General features: G+C 43.0%; 1 protein-coding gene across 1 annotated transcript in view; it reads left to right on the top strand.

The window, feature by feature from the left end:
- LOC121292274 (neuronal PAS domain-containing protein 3) overlaps positions 1-27,861 on the top strand; it is a 1,542,391-nt gene that overhangs the window by 1,325,200 nt on the left and 189,330 nt on the right. The window contains exon 6 of the mRNA XM_041214104.1: positions 13,451-13,625. Coding sequence (XP_041070038.1) covers positions 13,451-13,625 — 175 coding nt within the window. The remainder of the gene's footprint in view (positions 1-13,450; positions 13,626-27,861) is intronic.

Genomic DNA, 27,861 nt, shown 5'->3' on the forward strand with positions numbered 1-27,861 from the left:
TTTTTAAGCATTGTTATCTTAAATAGACAACAAATAACTGCAGAGAATTTTTTTCTGAACCAATCACAATTATATTTGTCTTTGTTCTTAGTCTTCTGTTTTGTTTGTGTCATTGGTAACTAAAACAGTCAAAGACAGGGGATTTTGTGATCATTCAATGTAGCATTTTGCTAGGTAATGCTGAAATCCAAACCTTGTCTTAATGTTATGAAAGTGACAGTCTCTGTGATTTTAGCTAGCTGATGGCAGTTTTGGTTGTGCTATTAAATTATTAAACTCTGGCGGATTGCAGCCTCTGTGACAAAACACAATTTGCAAAACTGGGGAGATGTGAAAAGGACTGGCTAATCCATAAAGGATCAAGCTGAGAGATGTCTTTTTGATGCTGCGGTTGTAATGTGCACATGTTAGGTTTTTGTGGCTGAAATAATATGGCAGTTTTAAAATAGGTAACAGTGAATGTTTGTAATGCTTGCACCCTGTAGATTCACAACAGCCAAATAAAAGATTGTAAATGACTTACACACACACACACACACACACACACACACATATAGTTATATAATGGAAATTTGGTTTTTAGTTTGACCCCTGTAAATCAATTAAACTCCCAGCAACAGTTTTGTTATTATTTTTCATGGAACTAGTGAAGTTGCTGTAATATGATTAGTTTTGAAAACCGACGAAGATTGTTTTGAAATCCTGACGGTTGCAAAGAGTCTTGTCAGAAATAGGCACTGACTATCTATCTGCAACAGGCATTCAGTGAAATCTGCCTCATTGTCCTCCAAATTAAAAATTCTTCCAGTTACCTGGCAGCCTCTGCTGATTAACTTCGAATTCAACATCCTATTTTCCAGGTCCCAAAAACTTATCATCACAAATGTGTTAGTTAGCAACACGTACTAATATGATTAAGCAATCATGAATTTCTGTGGGATACCTAGTGGAATAACTTCTCCACCCATCATTTAAAACAGAGAAAATGGAATTATAGACCAGTCAGCCTGACGTCGGTTGTAGGAAAAATTCTAGAGTCCATTATAAAAGAATTAATAGCTGAGCACGTGGAAAACAGTGGCAGAATCAGACAGAGTCAGCATGGATTTATGGAAGGGAAATCATGCTTGACAAATCTACTGGAATTTTTCGAGGATATAACAAGTAGAGTTGATGAGGGGGAGCCAGTGGATGTGGTTTATTTGGACTTTCAGTAGGCTTTTGACAAAGTCCCACACAAGAGATTGGCGTGTAAAATTAGAGTGCATGGGATTGGGGCTAGTGTATTGAGATGGTTAGAAAACTGATTGGCAGACAGGAAACAAAAAGTAGGAATAAATGGGCCTTTTTCCAAATGGCAGGCAGTGATTAGTGAGGTATCGCAGGGATCAGCGCTGGGACCCTAGTTATTCACAATATATATTAATGATTTAGATGAGGGAATTAAATGTAGTATCTCCAGATTTGCAGATGACACAAACCTGGGTGGGAGGGTGAGCTGTGAGGAGGATGCAGAGATGCTTCAGTGTGATTTGGACAAGCTGAGTGAGTGGGCAAATGCATGGCAGATGTAGTATAATGTGGATAAATGTGAGGTTATCCATTTTGGTAGCAAAAACAGGAAGGCAGATTATTATCTGAATGGCTATAAATTGAGAGAGGGGAATGTGCAACGAGACCTGGGTGTCCTTGTACACCAGTTGCTGAAGATAAGCATGCAGGTGCAGCAGGCGGTAAAGAAAGCAAATGGTATGTTGGCCTTCATAGCCAGAGGATTCGAGTACAGGAACAGGGATGTCTTGCTGCAATTGTACAGGACCTTGATGAGAGCACACCTGGAATATTGTGTGCAGTTTTGGTCTCCTTATCTGAGAAAGGATGTACTTGCTATAGAGGGAGTGCAGCAAAGGTTTACCAGACTGATTCCTGGGATGGCGGGACTGACATATGAGGAGAGATTGAGTTGATTAGGATTATATTCACTGGAGTTCAGAAGAATGAGGGGGGATCTCATAGAAATCTATAAAATTCTAACAGGACTGGACAGGGTAGATGCAGGAAGGATGTTCCCGATGGTGGAGGAGTCCAAACCCAGGGGTCACAGTGTGAGGATATGGGTAGACCATTTAGGACTGAGATGAGGAGAAAGTTCTTCACCCAGAGAGTGGTGAGCCTGCGGAATTCGTTACCACAGAAAGTAGTTGAGACCAAAACATTGTATGTTTTAAGAAGGAGTTAGATAAAACTCTTGGGGCAAAAGAGATCAAAAGGCATGGGGGGAAAGCGGGAGCAGGCTATTGAGTTGGATGATCAGCCATGATCATAATGAATGGCAGAGCAGGTTCGACAGGTTGAATGGCCTACTCCTGCTCCTAGTTTCTGTGTTTCTATGTTTCTATGAATCCACCTGATCTTCACTGATTTCAATGGAACGGAAATCAGGCAGGCAAGATTTTCTGCCACATTGTTATCCAGATAATGAAGATGAAAGTTTAACTACATGGAATCTGTGTTGCTGAAGTTACAAAAATAAAGTATCTGAGACTTTGGATTCCAGTATTTCAAAATCTAATTTAAAATGATTTTCCATACCCTTGTGCTTTCTGGGTTTCAGAATTGTTAGGAAGATTTTATGTGTAATCTTTTCATTGGGCTCACAGGACTCCATGTCAATTTGTAAGATTATACCATGGTTTAATAAATGAGAAAAACAAAAATGCACATGATGCCAAAATGCCCAGCTCCAGACAATGACGAAATACAGGTCCAAACATTTTGATTACCAAATGACAATGTTCCAGCCTCAGTCAAAAACAAACAAAGGAGATAAAGTTCAAAGGCAAGGCTCTTAGTAAAGATGGTTTGACTTGTGGATATCTAAAAAAGTTACTGATTAAACAGCAATATTATCAATGTCTGGGACTTCGCTACCCAATCTCAGTCAGAAAATGATGCATGGTGACGAGTAGAGCATTAGTATAGAACTGATTGTATGCAACCAACAAACAGAAATGAGGAATTTGAATACTCACTGGCCAGAAATATCCCCCTGTCAGTGGGTTTGTGCGGGGTGGGCGGGGGCAGGCGCGAACCCGATCGGTGTCCCCGATCGGGGACGCGCCGTCATTTTACGTGGGTGGACCAATTAAGGCTCATCCAGCATGACGCTCGCCCGGAAGCGCTGAGCGCTCCCTGTGTGGGCATGGGGGGACTCCCTGAGAAGTTCCCTGTGCTTTTTCGCGCCTGCGCATGAAAGAGTGCAGAGATCTCCCTGAGGCACAGAGGTGCCTCAGGGAGATTTGTTTCAGTGCTAAAGTTTTAAATAAAAGTTTTTTAACATTTTTAATACATGTCCCCTCATGTGACGCTATCACATGAGCTGGGACATGTCAAAGAATAAAAGCATAAATTTTTATTAGATTTTAAAACACTTCATGAAACCTCATCCCGCCCGTGGATGAGGTTCCATGAAAAACGCGAAGGCCGCCTGGGCTCTTCGTCTGCCCACCAACCTTAATGTTGGACGGGCAGCTCATTAAATTGAGTTAATTAGGTTTTAAGTGGCCTTAATAGACTTTTGACATTTTGGAGGGCGCGTAGCCGACTCAGCTGTGTGTCCGCTGAACTGAAAATCTAAATGACGTGCAGTGGCATCGGGATACCTGCCTGACATCACCACGCGTCATTTTACGTGTTGGTGAGTGCCCCCCGCCCCCTCACTCGCCGACAGGGAAATTCTTCCCATTGTTTCACTTTTTGTAACAAAATGCACAAGGCTATCGGGAGTCAGTGCAGTTTTTTTGCAGGATAAACATCGTAATATGTAAATACTTCAACAGTCACAGCAGCCAAAGCGTAAGCTGAAATTTTCTAGCCTCGGTAGTGCCAGGCATCATGGCAGGCAACGGGGGCGGGGACAATATGGCGAGAAGGCCAAAGCTTGGTTTTGCGATCATCCACTCCACCTGTCAACGGTGCGCCGCATTTCCCACCACTGCATGTCGGGAAAGCCATTTTAATACGTTTGCTTCTAATTATAAACCCTGCTCACTGGAATCTTCCCCCCATGTCAAATTTACCGCCCATGTCGGTGTAATTTCAGAACGGCATGTTTCATGACTGCCTTTAAAAGTTATGCATCTGGCGACCTGAACTTCGAGGAGAACTTGAGTCCACTCAACCTTGTCCAACGCTCACAAGCATCGTCCATAGGACATCAAGAATGTCACTTTTTCCAGCTGGCTTTCAGTGTGGTGCTGGGGCAAGGGCTCCAGTGTGGGTCAGATGGGGGTGGGGGGTGTGGGGGCAAGGCATCACAGACAGACTGAAGGCAAGACTCAAGCACATGCTAGTGGGGCAGGGGGGAGATGGGTGCAGGGTGAGGGAAGCAGCCACGCACTTGGAAAAACTTGTCAAAAGTGAGCATTCTTGCACTACTGAGACCACTCAGCTGCAGCTCCATTCACATGCTTGGAGTCAGGCCTCTCCTCTGAAGCTTTTCTGCCCACTCATGCAACATAAAAGCATGAAAATGCCACCAAATGCTCCAGAACTTTTCATCCCTCGGGCGTAGGCTGCAAATTATTGTGCATTTTATGGGTCAGCAGAACAATTGGCTGGCTGGGCAAGTTGTATGATCCCCTTGTGAAAGATGGCCATGGCGCAGTCAATGGTGGAGGCACTTGTAGCCCTTTGCAATGTCTTTATTAAGGTGTGGGCCAGTGTCCATTATGGTTAAAGCTAACAGTGCAGCCTTATAGTGTGGATTAGGAGAATGCTGTGCCTGAGCTGCGAGTACAGCATGCAGTCCAATGGCCGAAGCTGCCGCCAGTCGGTCAAATGGGGCGGAGGTGTGTAGGGCTTCAGTAGCCAATGAGTGCACTACACACTGGCCATGCAAGTGGTGGCCAGCACACGTGAAAGGGCCTTCAGACTTAACCAAAAGAGGTTCTGAGAACAACTATGCTAATCCACGCGTCTCTCTCTCTTTGATCCTGCTGGTGGAGAACATCCGGATCACGGAGCTTGGTGTTTTAGTCGTATGTCTCATGGTTACAGAGAACAGGGAAGAAGAAGAAGGGGCGGTAGGGCCTGCTGCGCATACAGTGGAAGACTCACAGCGTGCCATTGCTCATCAGCACCTCACTAAACCCATAGTCCATTGGCAGTGCCCGTCATTCCTGCAGATGACTGAAAACTAATTTCGCTGAAGACTGCACATGTCTGGGGAACTGGTTGGTCACATATGCTACTTGCTGCAGAATTTAGCGTCACAGGGATGTGGAGGATATCCACTGCCAGGGCTCCACAGGTGAGCTGTGCAGGGTCTCGGAAGCCTCCATGCGCAAGTATATCTAGGATGTCACAGATGCCACCATCACAAAGGCACAGGACTTTGTGCATTTCTCCTGGGATCAGGAAAGCCAAGAAGCAGGGGTGTTGGGATTTGCACAGATCTCAGGTATTCCACAGGTGCAGGTTGATATCAGCTGCACTCACGTGGCACTTAGATCTCCGTGGTAACAAGCAGTCAACTACGTCAACCTCAAGGGCTTCCACTTGCTGAATGTTCAGCTGGTGTGCGACCACCACAAATGCATTCTACAGATCTGCGCATGGTTCTCAGGGAGTGTCCATGACTCCTTCATCCTTAGCAGGTCTCAGGTCCCTGAGATGCTGCAGGGGACAAGGGCTACCTGCAGAGGACATTGTTGATGACACCTGTGTAGTGGCCTCAGACTGCAGCAGAGCTAAGGTATAATGGGACTCATTCCGTGACCCGGACTTTGGTGGAGCAAACAAAAGGCATTTTGAAAATGAGGTTCCGGTGGCTCGACAGGTCTCGACAGGCAGTCCAGTCCCCAGAAGGTGTCGCACATCATTGTCACTTGCTGCACACTCCACAACCTAGTGCTGCAAAATGGGAAGGACCAGACTGAGGAGGAGATGGAGGAGCTGCACGTATCCACCGATGAGGAGAACATTGAAGGGGATGACAGTGATAAGACCCTCAAAGGCAAGGATGCCTGTGATGAGGCCACCATAGTGGCCAGATGAGGTAGGCGCACTCAGGAGGATCTCATTGCTGCAAGATTTGGGGAGGATGATGACGAGAAGCAGTGAGGACAGCCCTGATATCCTCACCTTGCATCTGTGATGGCAACACACGTACCCTCAGTGCTCAGGCTCATGTCATAGAGACGAAATGGAGGCTCTAATAGTCGCTAGATTCCAGGAGGATGATGACAACACGCTTTGAGGACGCTCCATAGATCTTCACACTGCCTCCATGAATGTCTAACTCCTGCCTGGCTGAGGGCAGCTCGCTTGTGCTCTGTAATCAGGGTCATGTCATATGGAGGTGCAGCCGTGAAACTTTAAATGCTTCTGATCGTTTGTCCGCCTTCAGCACCTGTCCCCTTCAGGAGCACACCGTCACTGGTCAAAGATGTTGAAGAGATGGGGGCCAGCCCCACCTCAAAGGTGCTGAGAGCACACAGAGAGAATGACAGAACTCTGTGATGCCCGCCCACTATATTCTGGCAGCAATGACAAGCCCCATCGAGATGCAGGCATCGTTAATGTGTCCAGGAAGTGTTAAGCCAAACCGTCTGAAGCTTACACACTGCACAGGGAAGAGACCCTGGACTGAGAGACCTGCCTTTACCTTGTGCAGGAACCAAGGTTTCACATCTGAATGACATGAACATTGCGCATCAGAGCAGTAATAAATATTAAGTACAAGTAATTAGCACCTGTGCCCAAATAGCCAAGTGGTTATGGTGCTGGGCTTGTAACCTCAAGATCAAGTGTTCAAATATTTAAAAGATTTAAAAGATTATCAAGTGTTCAAATCTCACCATGGCAAACTATGTAATTTCATCTGAAAGAGATGGAAACCAGTTTGTACTCGAAAGAGTTACACACTTTCATCTTATGCTTGGCCTAAATAGCCAAGTGGTTATGGTACTGGGCTTGTAACCCCAAGATCAAGAGTTCAAATCTCACAATGGCAAACTATGAAAACAAGAGTTACACCTCCTTAACTTTTGTGCTTGGCCTAAATAGCCAAGTGGTTATGGTACTGGGTTTGTAACCCTGAGATCAAGAGTTCAAATCTCACAATGGCAAACTGTGAAACATGTAACTTCATCTGAAACAGATGGAAACAGGTTTGTACTCGAAAGAGTATCAAGAGTTCAAATCTCACAATGGCAAACTATGAAACAATGTAACTTCATCTGAATAGGAACAGATGGAAATGTGTTTGTACTCGAAAGAGGTACACCTCCTTAATGCTTGGCCTAAATAGCCAAGTGGTTATGGTACTGGGCTTGTAACCCCAAGATCAAGAGTTCAAATCTCACAATGGCAAACTGTGAAAACAAGAGTTACACCTCCTTAACTTTACCTTTAAACTTTGTTCTTGGTTTTACAGCTGACCTGAATTAGTGGCTGTGCCTGATTTATCCTAATTTTGTTAATTTAGTTTAATTGTTTTAACTCAACAAGAGTTACACCTCCTTAACCTTCCTAACCCTGCCACAACATCTTGGTGCTCCCCTGACATTCATAGCAGAGGTGGAGGCAGCCACCCTGTCTGTGATTACCTTGACGGGTGTCCTCTAGAGGGCCAAGATCTGGAGGGCCCCAGCCTACTTTTGGAGTCCTGCTGTGTGGCAGTGGCACCCTCCTCGACCTATGGAGCTAGAGCTTTGGGGGTCACAGGAAGAGGGGATTTGGGTGGGCCGGACACTCCCGGAGTCACTTGGATAGATGGCCCTGGGGTGTGCACCTGCTGATCCTGCTCCCTATGGGTGCCTGAATGCCCCTGGCTGACTCCTTGAGGAGGAGGGGCCACTGGAGTGAGATAGAGCTGTCTCACACCCCTCTCGCGTTGACACTGTTGGAGGCCAACTTTGGCATTAGTGATGGTGTTCGGGTCATGCAACAGTGCACAACCTATGTTCTGGACCAAGGTCTTCATGGCAACCGCCATCCTACCAGCGTTGACCTTGGCTTGTTGACATGCTGGCAATATCACTTCAGACTGAAGGCAGACGAACTTCTCTACCATGCCTTGCAATCTGAGGAGCGCAGTGGACATCTCTTCCTGATGTTCCCGACCTTGTCTTTGCAACTCCAGCAGTCCTGGTATGAGGTATGACCAAGTCCAAAGGCTCATCATCTGACTCGGACTCAGCAGATTTCTGTCCTCCAGAAAGAAGGTTGCTGGCCTTTGAGTGCCGGAAACCTGGGAAGTCCCTGCTGTTGCCTGCTGTGGAACAGACAATGTGATGTGCTTTCTCCAGATTGTACTCCCAAGGCTACTCTAGAATTTGGACCCACTGAGGTGTGTGTCTCTGCGCTGATGGAGGGTGTGGGTGAGTGCTGTGATAGTCTTCAATGAGGATATCATTAGATTCTTCTTCCAAGGTGCCTTCGGGGCTTGAGTCAACGACCTGGCTTGTGGACCCCCTTGGCTGTTTCCCAGGTGGTCCTGCGAAAGCAAGGGGAGATAATTAATGCATGGCAGGGGACTGCGGAACAGGGGAGCTCACTCACTGCACGGTTGTCTCATGGATGTTGCACTGCTGGATCGTCACTTGGTTGAGCACCACTGACATCACTGTCAGCACAGGAACAGTCCTGATCTTCATCGGCCAGATGGATGACTATTTTCAAAGTCTGTGAGGACTTTGATGTCAGGCATTCCTCCACCAGTTTTTGACCTTTCCCTTTTGTTGTGTGCCAGCTTGTCCTGCATGAAAACAGATGGAGAGAGTGTAAGGACAGATGATAAGGATGTCTGGCATATGTGTTGGTGGGGATTGGTGCCATGGATGGGAAAAGGACACGATCTACACTACAGATGAAGGTGTGTGTGAGGGAGTGAATGGTGGTGTCCCTTCAACTGGCAGTGAGTGAGATCTCTGTGGATGTGTGGTGGATTTGTGAGTGTGTGAGTTGAGAGTGATGAGATGAGTGACTTACCCTGGCGGAACAGAGAAGATCATTCATTCTCTTTCGGCACTGGGTGGCTGTCCTCTTCTGCAGGGTGTTGGCACTGACCACCGCTGCCGTCACCTCCCGTTCTGGATTGGTGACCTTGCTTGCTGGTCTTCACCCAAAGCAGGGATAGAGGACTTTGCAGCGGGCCGCCATAGCATCCAGTAGGTGCCCGAGGGCGGCGTTGATAAATTTGGGGCCAGCATGTTTCCTCCCTTTGGTGTGACTTAGCAGCAGCTTCCAATGTCTTGGAGAATGCTAGCTCAGTTCAGGGGTGCACTTTAAATATGGCACCCGGATTGCTGAAGGCCTGAGCTGACAGCATGGGGGGCAAATCAGAGGCTGCCTGCCAACATGTTTCCTGGGAATGCATTATTAATGATGTGGGATGTGCTAGGAATGAGACGACACTGTATGAAAAGCTGCCATTGCGGCTGGCTGGTAAAATGTCCTTTTTCCTGCATGCTACTGCACTTTGTGGAAAGCTGGGACGATTCTGCCCATGGTTTTGAATCTTTGTACTTCAAAAATATTGCAGAACTAAGGTGAGCATTGAAATTAGATCACACACTCGTTGCCTTAGAGGTGATCATTTTATTTAACAAAGAGAAATACAGCTTTTATCTATATAGCTTGTGGCTATTCCTCTTGAATTAGGTATATAGTTGTCACAAAAGAAAGAAAGTATTTTTCTGATGTTTAAAATCCCATTTGCAAATTGCTTCTTTTTAATAATCTATATTTTGATTCACCTTCTTAGATTGACAGCCTCCAATTGTAGTAAAATTCTAAATTTTTTTTCAATATTTCAGCGCTGGGACCACACCATCACAATTGCTGGGTATGTTCATGTACAAAGTAGGAAGTAAAGAAATCTAATGGTACCCTATTTACTAAAATGTTCTTTGTTATGTAAATATGCAATATATGTCTGTTATCAATGTCAAGTTATGCGCCTCTTTTAAACAGAATGGAATTGATATAATTATAGAATGAGCTGTATTTTTTTAGTAACTTTTTAATTGGAAAGTGCCTTGTGCGTAATAAGTATAGTTTTAACTTGTTTGTAAAATGGCCTGCAGTAAGAATGAATTAAAGGAACCATCTCACGGATGGTAATTTGCTAATGATAGAGCCATGAAAAAAATTGGGTGGGGGCGTGGTGGGGGGAGGGAAATGGGTTCCTGCTCAGACACTCAGCCCCCTCTTCTGTACCAGGGCACACCACGATAATAAATGTGATGCCTTTACTCCAATCAGTTTATCACATGAACAGCACAATTTTGGGACCCAGTGGGACATTATATTAATAATTTTTATCTGAACTTCAGGATTGGTTGTGATATCCTTACTGCTAGCTATCCAGTCTTACCTATGCAAAAAATGGTCAGACTGGGGAAGTATCTGATGGATGCCAATTTCTATAGTAAGATAACCCAGTACATGTAAGCACTTTTTACAAGATATGGATAAGTAATTAAATGAAACTGAAGGATCAATGTAATTAAATCACTATTTCAATAACTTTTCATTGGCACTAATTAATAGTGCAGGTGGTACTTTTAACTTTTGAAGGAAAATACATTGTGCTTTTTATTTATTCTTTAACAGGATGTGGGTGTCACTGGCTAGGCCAGCATTTATTGTCCCTTCTTAATTGCCCTTGAAAAGGTGGTGTTGAGCTGTCTATTTGAACTGCTGCAATACATGTAGTGTAGGCACACCCACAGTGTTGTTAGAAAGGGAGATCCAGGACCTTGACCCTGTTACAGTGAAGGAACAGCAATATAGTCCCAAGTCAGGATGGTGTGTGGCTTGTAGAGGAACTTGCAGGTGGTGTGCCCATGCATTGCTGCCCTTGTATTTCTAGGCGATAGAGGTTGCAGGTTTGGAAGGTGCTGTCGAAGGAGCCTTGGTGAGTTGCTGCGGTGCACCTTGTAACTGGTACACACTGCTGCCTTGTAGATAGTGGGCAGGCTTTGTGGAGTCAGGAGGTGAGTTACTCGCCACAGAATTCCCAGCCTCTGATCTGCTCTTGTAGCCATGCTGTTTAGATGGCTGGTCCAGTTCAGTTTCTGATCTATGGTAACCAACAGCATGTTGAAAGTGAGGGATTCAGCAATGGTAATGCCATTGAATGTCAAGGGGAGATTGTTGGATTCTCTCTTTTTGATGATGTTCACTGCCTGCCTCTTATGTGGCGCAAATCTTATTTATCGCTTGGCAGCCCAAGCCTAAATATTGTCCGGGTCTTGCTGCATATGGACACAGACTGCCTCAGTCGCAAATGGTGCTGTACATTATGCAATCATCAGCGAACATCCCACTTCTGACCTTATGATGGAAGGAAGGCTGTTGATGAAGCAGCTGAAGATGGTTGGACCTAGGACACTACCCTCAGGAACTCCTGCAGTGATGAGCTGGAACTGAGATGATTGACCTCCATCAGCCACAACCATCTTTCTTTGTGCTAGGTATGACTCCAACAATTGACTCCAGTTTTGCTCGGGCTCCTTGATGCCACACTCGGTCAAATGTTGCCTTGATGTCAAGAGCAGTCAGTCTCACGTCACCACTTGAATTCAGCCCTTTTTTCCATGTTTGGACCAAGGCTGGAATGAGGTCAAGAGCTGAGTGGCCTTGGCAGAACCCAAACAGAGCATCAACGAGCAGGTTATTACTGCGTAAGTACTGCCTGATAGCACCGTTGACGTTATCTTCCATCACTTTGCTGATGATCGAGAGTGGACTCATGGGGCAGTAACTGGGCAGGTTGTATTTTTCCTGCTTTTTGTGGACAGGACATACCTGAGCAATTTTGCTGAGTAAGTGCCAGTGTTGTAGCTGTACTGGAACAGCTCAACTATGGGTGAAGCTAGTTTTGAAGCACAAGTCTTCAGTACTATTATTGGAATGTTGTCAGGACCCATAGCCTTTGCAGTATCCAGTGTCTTCAGCCGTTTCTTGATATCACGTGGAGTGAACCAAATTGGCTGTAGACTGGAGGAGGCCAAGACGGATAATCGATTTGGCACTTCTGTATGAAAATGGTGTAAATGCTTTGACCTTGTCTTTTGCACTGTTGTGCTGGTCTCCCCCATCTTTGAGAATGGAGTCTCCTCCTCCAGTTAGTTGTGTAATTGTCCGCCACCATTCACGACTAGGTGTGGCAGGACTGCAGAACTTTAATCTGATCCTTTGGTTGCAGGATCAGTTAGCTCTGTTCCAGAAGGCAGTTACATTTTTGTGAGTCTGCAGTCACATGTAGGCCAGATTTCCTTCCCTAGAGGGCATTAGTGAACCAGGTCAGTTTTTACAACAATGGTTTCATAGTCACCATTACCATTTAGTTCCAGATTTATTTGTTGAATTTAAATTCAACCAGTTGCCGTGCTGGGATTTGAACCCGTATCCCCAGAGCATTAGTCTTTGACTCTGGATTTAGTGACATTACCACGGCAACATCGCAGTCAATTGTTAATTTAGGGCTAGTGTATGTGCAATACCTAATGTTTGATAACCCTCAGTCTTGACAACAATATCTCAAATTGCATGTTACGAATGTTTTACCCACTCTAATTTTACAGTTTCTCTAAAAGTGCTTGTGACCCACAACATCTTTAGAATATGTCTACCATAATGATGCAGAGAAGCAGATTAATGAAAAACTATTATCAGGCATTGGTCTCATGGGGTATTTACTGTAGAAATAATGTAATAGCTGTTTACTAAAATGACTTTCATATAAAGAAACATACATACAAAGATGTTGTCAAAATGATGTTTGCTGCAAATTGGAAGTTTTTAAACACACAAGCCAAGTTACAGTAACCAATTGAAAGGCAGCAATATGCTTGCTTTAAAAAATGAAGTTCAGGACCAAATTAATACAATTACATATGGTCTGAAAATTGTCTGACTGTTATAATTCACCATTTGTTACTCAAGATAAACCTTTCAACCAGAACTTGAAAATAGCTTATCTGGTTAACTAATGAATATAGTGCTCTTAAATGAAGAATCTCAGCACTAATTTGCACTGATAACTGATGCTTCTTAATAAACTAATTTAAATCTCCTAAATTACTCTCTATAAAAGGCACTAATAAGGCTTGTGTTTATGTCATTTTAAGAATAAGAATAAATTGTGAGGAATATTTGCATGGAGTTATGAAATCCAAGTAGAACTTGTTGTTAATCCATACTTTTGAACTTTGTTTCTGGGATGTTACTGGTTTAATAAAATGAATAAAAATGTATTTTAACCAAAAATGTTTGAATGTGATTTAAAAAGTTCTGGGTTAATATACAGATAGTAAAGCACATTATATCACAGTATCAGCAACTCTAAGGTAGCAAATAAAAGCCATTATTTTCTAAGTATTGTGGATTTGATTGAAAAGTGAATGCTGATGTTAGACTTTAACTTCTGCCCCCTCAGGTGGAACTGACAGGCAGCAGTGTGTTTGATTATGTCCACCCTGGAGACCATGTGGAGATGGCAGAGCAGCTGGGCATGAAACTTCCCCCAGGGCGAGGCATTCTCTCACAGGGTACCGCAGAGGATGGAGCCAGCTCAGCATCTTCGTCCTCACAATCTGAGACCCCTGAGCCAGGTGGGAATTTCAAGTAGAAAAGGGCAGGGTTGAGGGCAAGATCTTTGTGAAATGATTGAGCTCTATTTACTGATGTGAAGACCAGAGGGAAACATAGATCGAGCAATAGTTAAGATTCCAAATAATATTACTGCTTTAATATTCAGAACTGATTGGGCAAGCAAGACTTAATTGAACTGAAAAATGTCAGAAATAAATTGGCCTAAATTAATAATATAACAATTGTACTAGTAACAATTTAGGAAATTTAGATATTACTTGGAGTCCATCCTATGTTTCATATTGAAATATTGTCTGCAATTTGTGACACTCATGTTTAGTACTGTACCTTTTAAAATAGTCTTTTATAATTATTAGTAGCTGTCCATTTTATTTTTTGTTTTGAAGTAAAATCTTTATGCTACCTGCAGTACATCAGCTAGGGATACAATTTTGAATCAACAAATGCAATGTGTGCAATAACTTTATACAGACTTGCCCCCACCCTGCTCCTCACTGTTTAATTAGATGAATCATGGGGGAATGAAGTGAAGCAACATTGCTCATTGGGATTCTTTCCAGACTGCTTGCAGACTTTGCATTCAGGATGTTCCCATTTTGATGGTGTTGTACTGATGATAATTTAAGTATTAGGGGAAAATCCATTTATAAATTAAACAAAATGATTTGATATCCATCAGTCCCTTAGTTCATCAAGCTGTTCAAACAGCAGGAAGATTGGCTAGTCTGCTGAGGTCTTCTGAGAGCTCTGATAATTAGATCTGCTAAGGATTTATTCTTTACTGATTGGGGCTTTAAATTAATTGAAGTTCCACATTTGTGGTTTAGTCCTTTTTGTACTTTTTTAAAGTAGATATTTCATATTCTTATGAGTCAGAGTGGATGAGCAAAAGCAGGATCAGTTTAAAAAGTGAATTTTCTCTGGAGGAGGAGGTGGAGAATTTAATGAGAGGTTTGATTAAGAGTGTAAGATCTGTTTGCTTACTTGGGAAATCATTATTGTGCTAAGAAGGCATGGAAAATTTAATATAGCATTCATTTTCTTGTACTGCACTGCTAATACAAATCCACTCTGGGATGTCTATCTCCAACTTAAAGCACATTGTACATTAAACAAAATTTATTAGGTAGTCTTCACCTATATGTTGTCAAGGATACATGTGTGTGTGTGTGTGTGTGTGTGGTTATAGGTACTGCATTTCTCTCCCACAAATTGTGGAAGTTCAATAATTTCTTTGTTAAGAACGCTTTTCTGACTGACCAAAATATATTCATTAAAATCTTCCTTTCTGGATACATCTGAACAATTAAATTTGTCCTTGAAAAAATTGCTGTTACAACAGCTAACAGAACGATATAAGTTTGCTTCCCAGCTGCTCAAACAGACTCAACTGCAATCGTTGTTTGCATGCATGAAACAATTAAAATCTTTTAATAAAATATGCATTATTTACCAAAGTAATAATTTGACAGTGACCAATATGCGAAACATGGCAAATGCTGAACCTGCTCAATTTTAAAGCTTGACTGTTATTCAAATTGCAGTGGCTCAGGAATAAGAAACTATTTAATTGTAATTTTTTTCATCTTGATACTGTGTATTTCTTCAATATTCATAAAGTGATCAAAAAGTAACAGTAAACCTTCATGTGTACAGCACTGTGGAATTGAAGATAGGCTGATGTATTAAAGGACTGCAAAAATATCCGCATCAGTGTTCAAGCTATCAGCCTATCTCCAATTCCAAGGTAGAGTACACAGGCATCGGCTGTCGCTTGAACAGCCATTACTTTAATAAGCACATAGCATAAATGAAGTCAATTAAATTGTGCACATTTTCTAGGAACTATTTCATTATTTAATTCTGTTCTCAGTCATATTAATATTTCATTGCATAACCTGAAATTGCAGTGTGAGGTTTTCCATACCTCTTATTGTACACTAGCCAACAGAAGGTGGAAGAGGAATTCTAAATTCTAGCCAAAGTGTCATGTGCATGTTTGTTCATGGGTGATTGCACCTAATTAAATATTTTTGTATGCATCAATTTAACACCACCCACCAGAATCAACACTCATGGTCAGTTTTAGATTAACAAGTTTAAAAAAAAATCTTTGAATGCAATTTTGAAATATCAAAGTGTCTAGAATATATCTTAGGATAGACATATCCTATCACTATTTATTAAGCTAATGGCATTCTTAAAGAATGAGCGGTCCTCTTATAACCATAAGTAAATAGTTTAGTTCTATAGTTATAAATAAAAGTATCAAAGTAGAGCAGACCATATTTTGGGATAGTTATGCTTTCAGCAGGCAAAGTATTATTTTTGCTCACGGATGAGCAGTAACTCTTATGTCATTAATGTAAGACCTACAGCCTGTGGATGGAAGGCACTAAGCAGATTTTTTTTTCAATGAAATTGTGTTACAACCTAAATGAGACTTGTTTAATTATATGCAAAATAAACGATAGATGGCATTTATTTGTCCAGTAATTGTTTAAGTGAACTTTAATATAGCTTTTTACCTAATCTTTAAATATCTTTTACATAATTTAAGTGTTCCCAAATGCAGGAAACCTAGTTGTTTACTTGGTACAGAATAATTATTTTTAAGCTATTGTTCTTTAATGTATTAAATGTTGTGTCTTAAAATAACTGAAACTCAAAAATATTTGATTCAAGAAATGGAGATTGGAATAATACTTGCTGTGCGACAATAGCATGGGTAAATGTTGATGACACTTGCGCCAATTTTTTCTTTTGTGCCTAATGCTTTTTAGTTTGTAGAATCTGCACGTTTCTGTGCCCTTTATGCCACTAGTTACTGGCTGGTCAGTACTCAATTAACAGAAAGTTTGCATCCTCCATAATTATGATATTTGGCCCTTTTACCTGCCATAATTGTACAGTCCAATACACTTCAACATTTTCTGGACTATGAGGGGGTTGGTGCCAAGCTGAGATGAGTTACTCTCAAAAAAAAGATCAGTGAACAAGTCAGTGTGTGTCATTCTTATATACCTCCAGCTTGGAATTTTTCAGAGCAGTGCTGTCAGAAGCTTTGGGAATAGACCTCCTTCCCTGTCTTCTTCTTGGTGTATGGGGTGCAGATAGGAATATCTGATGAAGGGAACAAAACTAACAAACTAAAAGGGAAATTAGAAATCACTACATTTTAGATTGATGCATTAATTTCACATGCTGTATTCAACCACAAATGCAGCATGTTAGCCTCATTCATTTCATTTCTATCATGTTTGGTTAGAACTTGCCCATATTATACACTTGTTCTTTAGCGAAGTTATGAATGGTTTCTCAACAATTTTTTTTTTGCATTTGAGGGTTTTGCACCAGGACTATATATTTGAAGCCTGTGCTAGTTTATTATATCCTATTTACCTGGAACCCATTAAGCTGATTTAACCCCACCTCCAAAACAGGGAAGATTTGGAAACTGATAACCATATGAAAATAACTACTTTTTCTCTGGAGCAAAACCACTTAAGGGGATGTTTGCCCTTGGGCCTGATTTTCCATCTGGGGCTAGGACAGTTCCTGGGTCCTAAACCTACTCCTAGGAGGGGTGGGTGTTGGGGTAGCACCCACAACCCCAGATTTTCACCAAGGTGGGCTGCCATTGGCTGAAGTGGGTTTGGCAGCTAATTAGTGGCCACATGGGTGGGAATGGAGGCTGGACTGTGCAAGTGAGTGCCCAGTTTAAACACACCGTGGCAGCCATTACTATGGTTGCCATTTGACTGAGGGATGCAGTGAAGGAGGAGGAAAGGCAGAGAGCTGGCCTGGAGCAGAGTCACCTCTCGCTTCACAAAGCTGACCTGGAGGTCCTCCTTAATGCAGTGAGAGAGAGGAAAGTCCTCTTTTCAAGGCGTGGCAGGAGAAAGTCATCCAGCCAAACCATGCTGGCATGGATTGAGGTTGCTGAGAATGTTAACAGATGCAATGTGGTTAGAGGAACTAGGTCCATTGCCAGAAAAGGTTTAATGAACTGCTTAGCTTGGGCATGCTGAGTGCAGGGCCAGATCACAATGATATGTCTCTGGGTATTCCTCCTCCAGCACAGACTCCAGTTGAGGAGTCTGAGGGTGCAAGCTGCTCCTGAACATGGGAGGAATTTGTGTCCAGGGCATTTACTGACCCCTCAGCAAGGTCCAGAGCCCTGGAAAAGCTGAGGACTTGCCAGTACTGATAAAGGCAAGTTCCTATCTCAATGAGCCAATGACATTATCCATAGAGGCTGACAATGCCTATATCTCTCTCTTTTGTCCTTGCAGAAGAAAAGGGTTCATAATGCCTGAGAAAGCCACTGACAAGAGGAGTGGCCCCATCTGCACATTATAATCACCATGGAGGAAGGAGCCTGGAGATCCCCAGACACTCTCGCACCGCCCACCCCCAGGGACGGCAAGATGAGCATTCCTGGTGGAGAGCACAAAAAGATATTGTAATCTGTAAATGAAGGGGCTGGAGTGCATCCCACCCCATCTAACAGTGTTCCAAAGACTTAACTGCATTTGGAAGCTTCAACACTACAGAGGTTTCTGCTCTGCAAGGCTAGTTCTCATGATTTCTGTTTGTATCTGCCACAGATTCTTAAGTAGAGGAGGAAGGACAGAATCCTGTGATGTCACCAGGGCAAGCACTGGAAACAGAGACATCAGAGAAAATACTGTCACATCTTAAAAGCGCACCTTCCACCAGCACAGCTTCACACGTGTTGGTGGGTCCTTGCATGGGCTTGGGTAGGATGGCACTGGCTGAAGTGCGTGGCACTAATGAGTAGGAGGAGGTGATAGATGCAGAGGCAGCTGTGGTTAGTCCCCTTGGAGGATGCAGGGAAGATACAGCCATGCTCAGTTGGGGAACAGATGTATGGTCCTGGGAGTCATTGGAAAGGAGCCTCTGCTTAAACCTGCAGCAACAGATATGTCAGAGTTCCCTGACTCATTGCGAGGTCATGGACTGAGAACGGAGGAGTCCATTCATTTTATGTATGCTACCATGGCTCAATGCTATGAATGCGTGGGCTCCTCCATTTTAGGAGTGGCCAACCTCAAGTAGAGCGATATATGGCAACACACAGGGTGGATGCAGTAGCAGCACATTGAGGTTCAGAGAAGCATGCCACACTCTGTAACACAACTGGTCAGTTGCACTGATGTTGCAGAGATGTTTGGAGTGGATGCCAGTTGTGCCCCAACTTGTGTTTCCATCTAGCTATCTGAAATACGAGCCATGGGGCACAGCAGTCATTGTGGAGGATTAGGGTGCCACCCCTTATGGGGTGCCATTATCATCATTGGTCTTCTTGACCTCTCTGACTGAGGGACCATCTGTGTAGCAGGGTCCAGTGACAGAGGCTGTCCATGCATTTACACTGGTGTACTGTAGTATTTCTGGAGGTCCCCCCCCCCCCCACCAGCAACTGCACGATAAGGATGACCATCTATGTGCATCCCAGCCGCAAGCCAAGACAATTGGACAGCTAACCTCTTGCAGAGCACTGAATGGTTCACTGTGGTGTAACTCACATGTAAATATCTGTTTGTTATCTTTTTCACACAATGTAAATATTTACACAACATGCCAAATGTGAGCTCCCATTTTTTAATGACAAGACAGAAAAAGAGGAAAGAAGTAGCGAAGAGAAGCAAGGGGACATGCATCAGATGATGAAATCTTTGGGCAGATGTGCATCATTCATTGGTGGCAAGAGTGGATCTATTCCAGGCTGTGTCTTCAATGGAAGGGTTCTCATTGGCAACTCAAAATGAGTTCCAGATGATGCTGTCCTCATGGGTTAGAAGGGCTCAGCTGAAACATGCCTGGATCAGATGATTCTTGATGTTGATGGCATCCTGACAGGATTCTCAAATCCAGCACAGGCCCTGACTGGCACCTGTGCAGCCAGAGCACCTCTTTGTGCCACATCTTCTTCCATCCTCCTCCTCCTCCTCCTCCTCCTTGTCCTCCTCTTATACTTCGTGCTCCTTTGTGCCTGTGAGGCTCCATCTGTCTGGAATTATATGTACTATCCAGCTCTGGCAAATGATCAACAAGATGCAATGGTGTGCCACCATTTGCAAGATACCACCAAGGTCCATAGCTGGACTTTGGAAGATGCTAGAGTCAAAGAAATTCAAGGCCACAGTGACTTTGACAGCTACTGGCAGGGCATAGTGAGCAGTTCTGTGAGGTGTGTGATTTTCTGTGACAAGTGCATAGATGTCTGTGACCATCTGCTTGGAAAGTCACAGTTTCCTGTGGCATTGGTTCTGCAGCATCTCCAGGTAACTCTGTTTTTCGTTAGTAGATCACATGTGTATGGTCTCTGTTTCCATCCTGCTTCTTGTCTGCCTCTGCATGCCCTGTGAAGGATGTTGCTCCTCCCTGCCACTGTAACCAAAACCTGAAAGTCGTGCTCTCAATGCCAGCTATTGCCTTGCTTGCATCCAGGTGGATCCTTCACAATGTCTGGAAACTGTACCCTCTCCTCATGTCTCCACGCTGCCAGAAGGGTGAAATCTCCTGCACTGTCCAAGCACATACTGACCACTTTACCCACAAACTGTGCACACTTGTGTGCCAATGGCTGAGTCCCCTTCTAATTCATTGTGTCTTTTAAGGGTCCAGCTAATAATATGGAGCAGCCATGACTGCCTCTGTGCTGCATTGCCATCTCCATGAACCTGGTCTGCCCCGACCCAGGATGCATTCCGTGCTACTCCACCAAAATCCCAAACTGGCCATTAATGAGCTCTCAATGAGCTTGTTAACTGGTTTAAGTGATGTTAGTTAGGAATCAGATGGGTTCCTGGAACAATCCTGATGAAACTTGCTGGCAGCAGGAAGGGCAATTGGAAACAGACACACTGGCCAGCAGTACTCTTTTTGGTGCCTCCATTCTCACCCGTGGCAGAATGTAAAAATCTTACTAGTTGTCTCATTATAGTGCAACAATGCTTCATAGGGCAACCCTGTAACATAAATGAGATATGTTTTAAAAGTGAGGTGTGTTTTTTATTTTGCATTAGAAGCAAGCCTTCTGTTATGATTATTCTTGCTTTTTATTTATTGCATTTCATTTTCTAAGTTTATTTGTTTATTTCCTTCGAGTGCCCATCCAGTTTCCTTTTGAAATCATTGATTGTTTCCACTCTTACCACCCTCATGGGCAGTGAGTTCCAGGTAATTACCACTTGCTGTGTAAAAAATGTTCTTCCTCACACTCCCCCTGTGTCGCTTGCCCAAAATCTTAAATCTGTCTCTCCGAGTCCTTCTACAGTTAACTAATGGGAAGAGTATTTCCTTGTCTACCTTATGATTGTCACAGTCTTGTGCACCTCTAGCAAATCTCCCCTCAATCTCCTTTGCTCCAAGGAGAACAACCACAGCCTTTCCAACCCAAACTTATAACTAAAACCTCCCCATCCCTGGAACCATTCTGGTAAATCTCCTCTACACCCTCGCAAAGACCTTCACATCTTTCCTAAAGTGTGGTGGAGAGAACTGGACATACTCTAGTTGGGGCCTAACCAAAGGTTTATAAAGGCTCAGCCTAACTACTCTGTTTTTGTACTCAATGCCTCTATTTTTGAAGCCCAAGATCCCATGTGCATTGCTAACCACTCTCTCAGCAGGTCCTGCCACCTTCAAAGATTGGTGCACATACACACCCAGGTTCCTCTTTTCCTGCACATTCTCTAAAATTGTGTCATTAAGTTCATTTTGCCTGTTCTTATCCCTTCTGCCAAAACATCACCTCACACTTCTCTGCCTGCCCCAACAAAAATTCCATTGTCATTTGTCTGCCTATTCAGCTACCTTACTTAATTCCTGTTGCTGGCAATTTGTATCATCCTCACTGTTTGCCACTCCTCCAAGTTTGGCATCATTGGCAGGTTTTGAAATTATACTCCATTCTCCATGACCCAAGTCATTATAACAAAAAAAAAGTGGTCCTAGCACTGAACTTTGGGGAACACTACTATCTACCAGCCTTTAGTCTGATAAACAACCGTCTACCACGTCTTGCTGCTTTCTGTCCTTAAGCCAACTTTTTATCCCATCCCATAAGCCTAAATTTTGTTAATCAGCCTTTTATGTGGTATCTTATCAAATGCTTCCTTAAAATCCATATAGAAAATATCCGCCATGTTCCCTTCATCAACCTGCTCTGTTACTTCATCAAAAAATTCAATAAGATTAGTCAAGCATGATCTTCCATTTACAAATTTGACCAGGCTCTCATAATTAACTCAAACCTCACCAAGTTCCTGTTGATTTTTTCCCTGATTATGGATCCCAAAACCCTACCCACCACTGATGTTAAACTAACTGGCCTGTAGTTGCTAAGACTGTCCTTGCACTCTTTCTTGAATAAAGTTGTCACATTTGCCACTTTCCAATCCTCTGGCATCTCCCTCATATCTCAGGAAGATTGAAAGATTAACACCATTGCCTGTGAGTTCCACTCCAAGCCACACATTATCCTGACTTGGAACTATATAACCATTCCTTCACTGCCACTGGATTAAAATCCTGGGACTCTCTTCATAACAGCACTGTGGGTGTACCTGCACCAGATAGGGATAGGCAACAGTGCCACCTGCATTGCTTCCTTAAAGATCGTCCATTGTTCTGCTATCAGATTATATATATTTATTTATATTTGAGCTGACAGTTTATCAGTTTTGTTATGAATGCTATGCACAGGTACAGAGCCTTTAGTTCTGTCTTTTTGCTACTTTTGCATCCTCTGGCCTTATCTGATGGTGCACTCTTAAATTTGTATGCTCTGTCCCTTTCTGCCATACCCTGATTATCATTCCCCTTATTGCTACCTTGCTCTCTTGCCTTGTCCTTTTTCTTTAATTTATGAAGTCTTCACTCACATGATCCCTTGCCCCCACTATTTATTTTAAAGCTCTCTCTACCACCCTTGTTATATGACTCGCCAGAACACTGATCCCAGCATGGTTCAGATGAAGATCATCCTAACAGTACAGCTCCCACTTTCCCTAGTACTGGTGCCTGTGCCCCATGTTCCTTTATCTCTCCCTCTTGTTGTTTGGGGGCCTGTAGAATAGCCCAAGTAGCTTTTTCCCTTCTCCACTCTAATTAAATAGACTCTGTCCTTGCCCCCTCAAAGATGTTTCTTCTTTCCAACACTGCAATGATTTCCCTGATCAGTACTGCCACCCAACCTCCTTTTTTTCCTTTACCTTTTCTTAACACTTCATATTCTTGTATATTAAATACCCAGTCCTCACCATTTTTAAGCCACATTTCCGTTATGGCCACTATATTTTTAAAATTTGTTCATGAAATCTGCGCATCGCTGGCTAGGCCAGCAATTATTGCCCATCCCCAATTGCCCTTGAGAAAGTAGCAGTGAGCTGTCTTTTTTAACCGCTGCAGTCCGTGTGGTGTAGGTACACTTACAGTGCTGTTAGGGAGGGATTACCAGGATTTTGACCCAGCAGCAGTGAAAGAGCGGCGATATATTTCCAAGTCAAGGTGGTGAGTAGCCCAGAGGGGAATTTCCAGGTGGTTGTGTTCCCATTCATCCGCTGCCCTTGTCCTTCTAGATTGTAGTGGTCGTGAGCATGGAAGGTACTTCCTAAGGAGCCTTGGTGAATACCTGCTGTACATTTTGTAGATGGTACACACTGCTGCCACTGTGCTTCAGTGGTGGAGGGAGTGAATGTTTGTGGATGGGGTGCCAATCAAGTGATGTCAAATTTCTTGAGTGTTGTGCGATGATGCAGCTCGCACTCATCCAGGAAAATGGACAGTATTCCATCACCCTGGTGACTTGTGCCTTGTAGATGGTGGACAGGCTTTGGGAAGTCAGGAGATAAGTTACTTGTCGCACAATGCCTAGCCTCTGACCTGCTCCTATAGCCACAGTATTTATATGGCTAGTCCAGCTCAGTTTCTGGTCAATGGTAACCCCCAGGATGTTGATAGAAGGGGATTCAGCAATGGTAATGCCGTTGAATTTCAAAAGGTGATGCATAGATTCTCTCTTGTTGGAGATGGTCATTGCCTGGCACTTGTGTGGTATGAATGTTACTTGCCACTTGTCAACCGAAACCTGGATATTGTCAATGTCTTGCTGCATTTGGACAAGGACTGTTTCAGTATCTGAGGAGTCGTGAATGGGCTGAACATTGTGCAATCATCAGTGAACATCCCCACTTCTGCCCTTCTGATGGAAGGAAGGCCATTGATGAAGTAGCTGAAGATGGCTGGGCCTAGGACAGTACCCTGAGGAACTCCTGCAGTGATGTCCTGGAACTGAGATGATTGACCTACAACGATCACAACCACCCTCCTGTGTGCTAGGTATGACTCCAGAGCTTTCCCCCTGATTCCCATTGGCTCCAATTTTGCTCGGAAGATATATTTTGCTACATTTTATTCCCACACTGTTATTTGTGCTTGTAGTTCACCAACCTTATTCACCACATTTTTTTGCTTTTACATACATGCATTGTAATCCTGTCTTTGTATTCTTCATAGTCCATTCCTATCTAATATCTCTAGTACTGTCCAACAATCCAAACAATCCAACCTTATGCACCATATTGGTCTTTTCTGCTTCTATATGCGAACATAGGAATTAGGAGCAGGAGTAGGCCACTTGACCCCCTCGAGCCTGCTCCTTCATTCAATAATATCATGGCAGATCTGAATGTAACCTCAACCCACATTCCTGCCTACCCCCAATAACCTTTCACCGCCTTGTTAATCAAGAATCTATGTAGCTGTGCCTTAAAAATATTCAAAGACTCTGCTTCCACAACCCACTGAGAGAAAAAATGTCTCCTCATCTCTCTTAAATGAGCGACCCCTTATTTTTAAACAGTAACCCCTAGTTCTAGATTCCCCCACAAGAGAAAACATCCTCTCCACATCCACCCTGTCAAGACTCCTCAGGATCTTAAAAGTTTCAGTTAAGTTGCCTCTTTCTCTTCTAAATTCCAGTGGATACAAACCTAACTTGTCCAACCTTTCCTCATAAGACAACCCACTCATTCCATGTATTAGTCTAGTAAATCTTCTCTGAAATGCTTCTAATATATTTACATCTTTCTTTAAATAAGGAGACGAGTACTGTACACAATACTGCAGATGTGGCCTCACCAATGCCCTGATCTCTCTGAATCCCAGAGCTCTGCAATCTCTCTCCATTTAGATAATAAGCTTCTTTTTATTCTTCCTGCCAAAATGAACAATTTCACATTTGCCGACATTATACTCCATTTGCCAGATCTTTGCCTACTCACTTAACCTATTTATGTCACTTCCTTATGTCCGCTTCACAATTTACTTTCCTACCTATCTTTGTGTCATCAGCAAATTTAGCAACCATTCCTTCGGTCATTTCATCCAAGTCATTTATATAAATTGTAAAAAGTTGAGGCCCCAGTACTGATCCCTGCGGCATACCACTCGTCACATCCCACCAACCAGAAAAATACCCACTTATGCCAACTCCCTGGTTAGTGAACAGGAAACAATCTTCTATCTGTGCCAATATGTTGCCCCCTACACCATGAGCTTTTATTTTCTGCTATAACCATTGATGTGGCACTTTGTCAAATGCTTTCTGGAAATCTCAGTACAGTATATCCACCGGTTCCCCTTTATCCACACCACATGTGACTCTTTCAAAGAATTCCAATAAATTGGTTAAACATGATTTCCCTTTCACAAAACCATATTAATTCTGCCTGATTGCCTTGAATTTTTCTAAGTGCCCCGCTATAGCATCTTTAAAAATAACATTTTCCCGATGACAGAAGCTAGGCCTATAGTTTAGCCTATAGTTTCCTGCTTTCTGTCTCCCTCCCTTTCTGAATAAAGGAGTTATATTTGCTATTTTCCAATCTAATAGAACCATCCCCGAATCGAGGGAATTTTGGAAAATTAAAACCAGAGCATCAACTATCTCACTAGCCATTTCTTTCAAGACCTTAGGGTGAAGTCCCTCTGGACCTGGGGATTTGTCAGCCCACAGCCCCAACAATTTGTTCAATACCATTTCCCTGGTAGTTGTAATTTTCCCGAGTTCCTTCCTCCTTTCCATTTCCTGATTTACAGCTATTTTCTTGTTACTTGTGTCCTCTATAATGAAGACCGAAGCAAAATACCTGTTTAATTCATCTGCCATCTCCCTACTTTCTATTATCAATTCCCCAAAAGCTCTATAGGACCAACACTCACTTTGTTAACTCTTCTTATTTAAATATCGATAGCACCTCTTACTAGCCGTCTGGATATTAGTAGCTAGCTTTCTCTCATACTCTAATGTTTCCCTCCTTATTAATCTTTTTGTCATGTTTTGCTTTTGTTTATATTCTTTACAATTTTCTGACCTGCCACCCGTCTTTGCGTAACTATATGCTTTATCTTTAAACTGGATACTATCTTTAACTTTTTTAGTTAACCATGGATGTTAGGCCCTCCCCTTGGTAGTTTTCTTTCTCATTGGAATGTATATATTCTGTGTATTCTGAAATATCCCTTTAAATGTCTGCCACTGAACTTCTGTTGAAATATCCCTTAACCTCATTTGCCAGTTCTCTTTAGCTAGTTCTGCTTTTGTGTCCTCATAATTGCCCTTATTTACATCTTAGATGCACTTGTTTCTCCCTCAGAATGCATGCAAAATTCAGTAATATTATGATCATTGCTACCTAGGGGTGCCTTCACTAGGAAGTCATCAAATAATCCTATCTTGTTTTTCAATACCAGGTCTAGCATAGTCTGCTCTCTGGTTGGTTGCAGAATGTGTTGTTCTAAGAAACTATCCCGAAAACATTCTATGAACTCACCATCTATGCTACCTTTGCCCATCTGATTTTTCAAGTCTATATGTAGGTTAAGATCTTCCATGATTATTGCTGTACCTTTCTGGCAAACTCCCATTATCTCTTCTTTTATTTTCTGTCCTACTATATACTAACAAATACGAGGTCTGTACTCCACTCCCACAATTGACTTCTTGCCTTTATCATTCCCCAACCCAAACCGCTTCTACATCCTGGTTTCCTGAACTTAGGTCATCCCTCTCTAATGTGTTATTCCCATCATTTGTTAACAGAGCTTCCACCTTTTCTTAACTTCCTGTCCTTCCTAAATGTCACGTACCCTTCAATATTCATGTCCCAATCTGTCATCCTGTAGCCATGTCTCTGAAATGGCTTTCAGATCATACTTATTTATTTCTATTTGCTCTATCAGTTCATCTGTTTTGTTTTAAATGCTCCATGCATTTAGATACAGAGCCTTTAGTTTTGTCCTTTTATTATTTTTGTAGCATCTAACCTTATCTGCTGATTTACTCTTAGAATTCTACTCTCTGTCCCTTTCTGTCACACTCTGTTTATCATTCCCCATATTAATACCTGTCTCTCTTGCCTTGCCTCTACCCTTTGGTTCACCACATCTTCCTAAATTTGATCCCTTGCCCCCACTATTCAGTTTAAAATCTTCTCTGCTTCCCTAGTTAGGTGGCTTGCGAGGACACCAGGCCCTGCATGATTCAGGTGTAGACCATCCCAATGGTACAGATCCCACTTTCCCCAATACTGGTGCCAGTGCAACACAAACCGGAACCCGCTTCTCCCACACCAGTCTTTGAGCCATGCATTCATTTCTCTAGTCTTATTTGTCCTATGCCAATTTACATGTGGCTCAGGTAATAATCCAGAAATGATCACCTTTGAGGCTTTGCTTCTTAATTTGGTGCTTAGCTCATCATAATGGTGCTTAGCTCCTTCCTCATCCTGCCTATATCATTGGTACATACATGGACCATGACTACTGGATCCTCTCCAGCCCTGAGCAGGTGTCCCCAACCCTGGCACCAGAACCCAGGCAACAAAGCTGTCTGGACTCTTGCTCTTTGCTATAGAGAACAGTGTCAATCTCTCTTACTATACTGTCCCCTACCACCACTACATTCCCTTTTTTTCCCTCCACTTGGATGGCTTCCTATATCACGGTGACATGATCAGTTAGCTCATCCACCCTGCAGCCCCCATCTCATCTAAACAAGCTGAGAGAACTTCAAATCTGTTGGACAGTTGTAGAGGCTCACACTCCTGCACTCCTGCCCTCTGAGTCCCCTTACCTGCCCCACTCACAGTCACACTCTCCTGTCCCTGGCTATTGACCAAATCAGAAGACCCTATGTAAATG

The sequence above is a fragment of the Carcharodon carcharias genome, chromosome 20, assembly GCF_017639515.1.
Source record: "Carcharodon carcharias isolate sCarCar2 chromosome 20, sCarCar2.pri, whole genome shotgun sequence".
In the NCBI taxonomy this organism is placed as follows: domain Eukaryota; kingdom Metazoa; phylum Chordata; class Chondrichthyes; order Lamniformes; family Lamnidae; genus Carcharodon; species Carcharodon carcharias.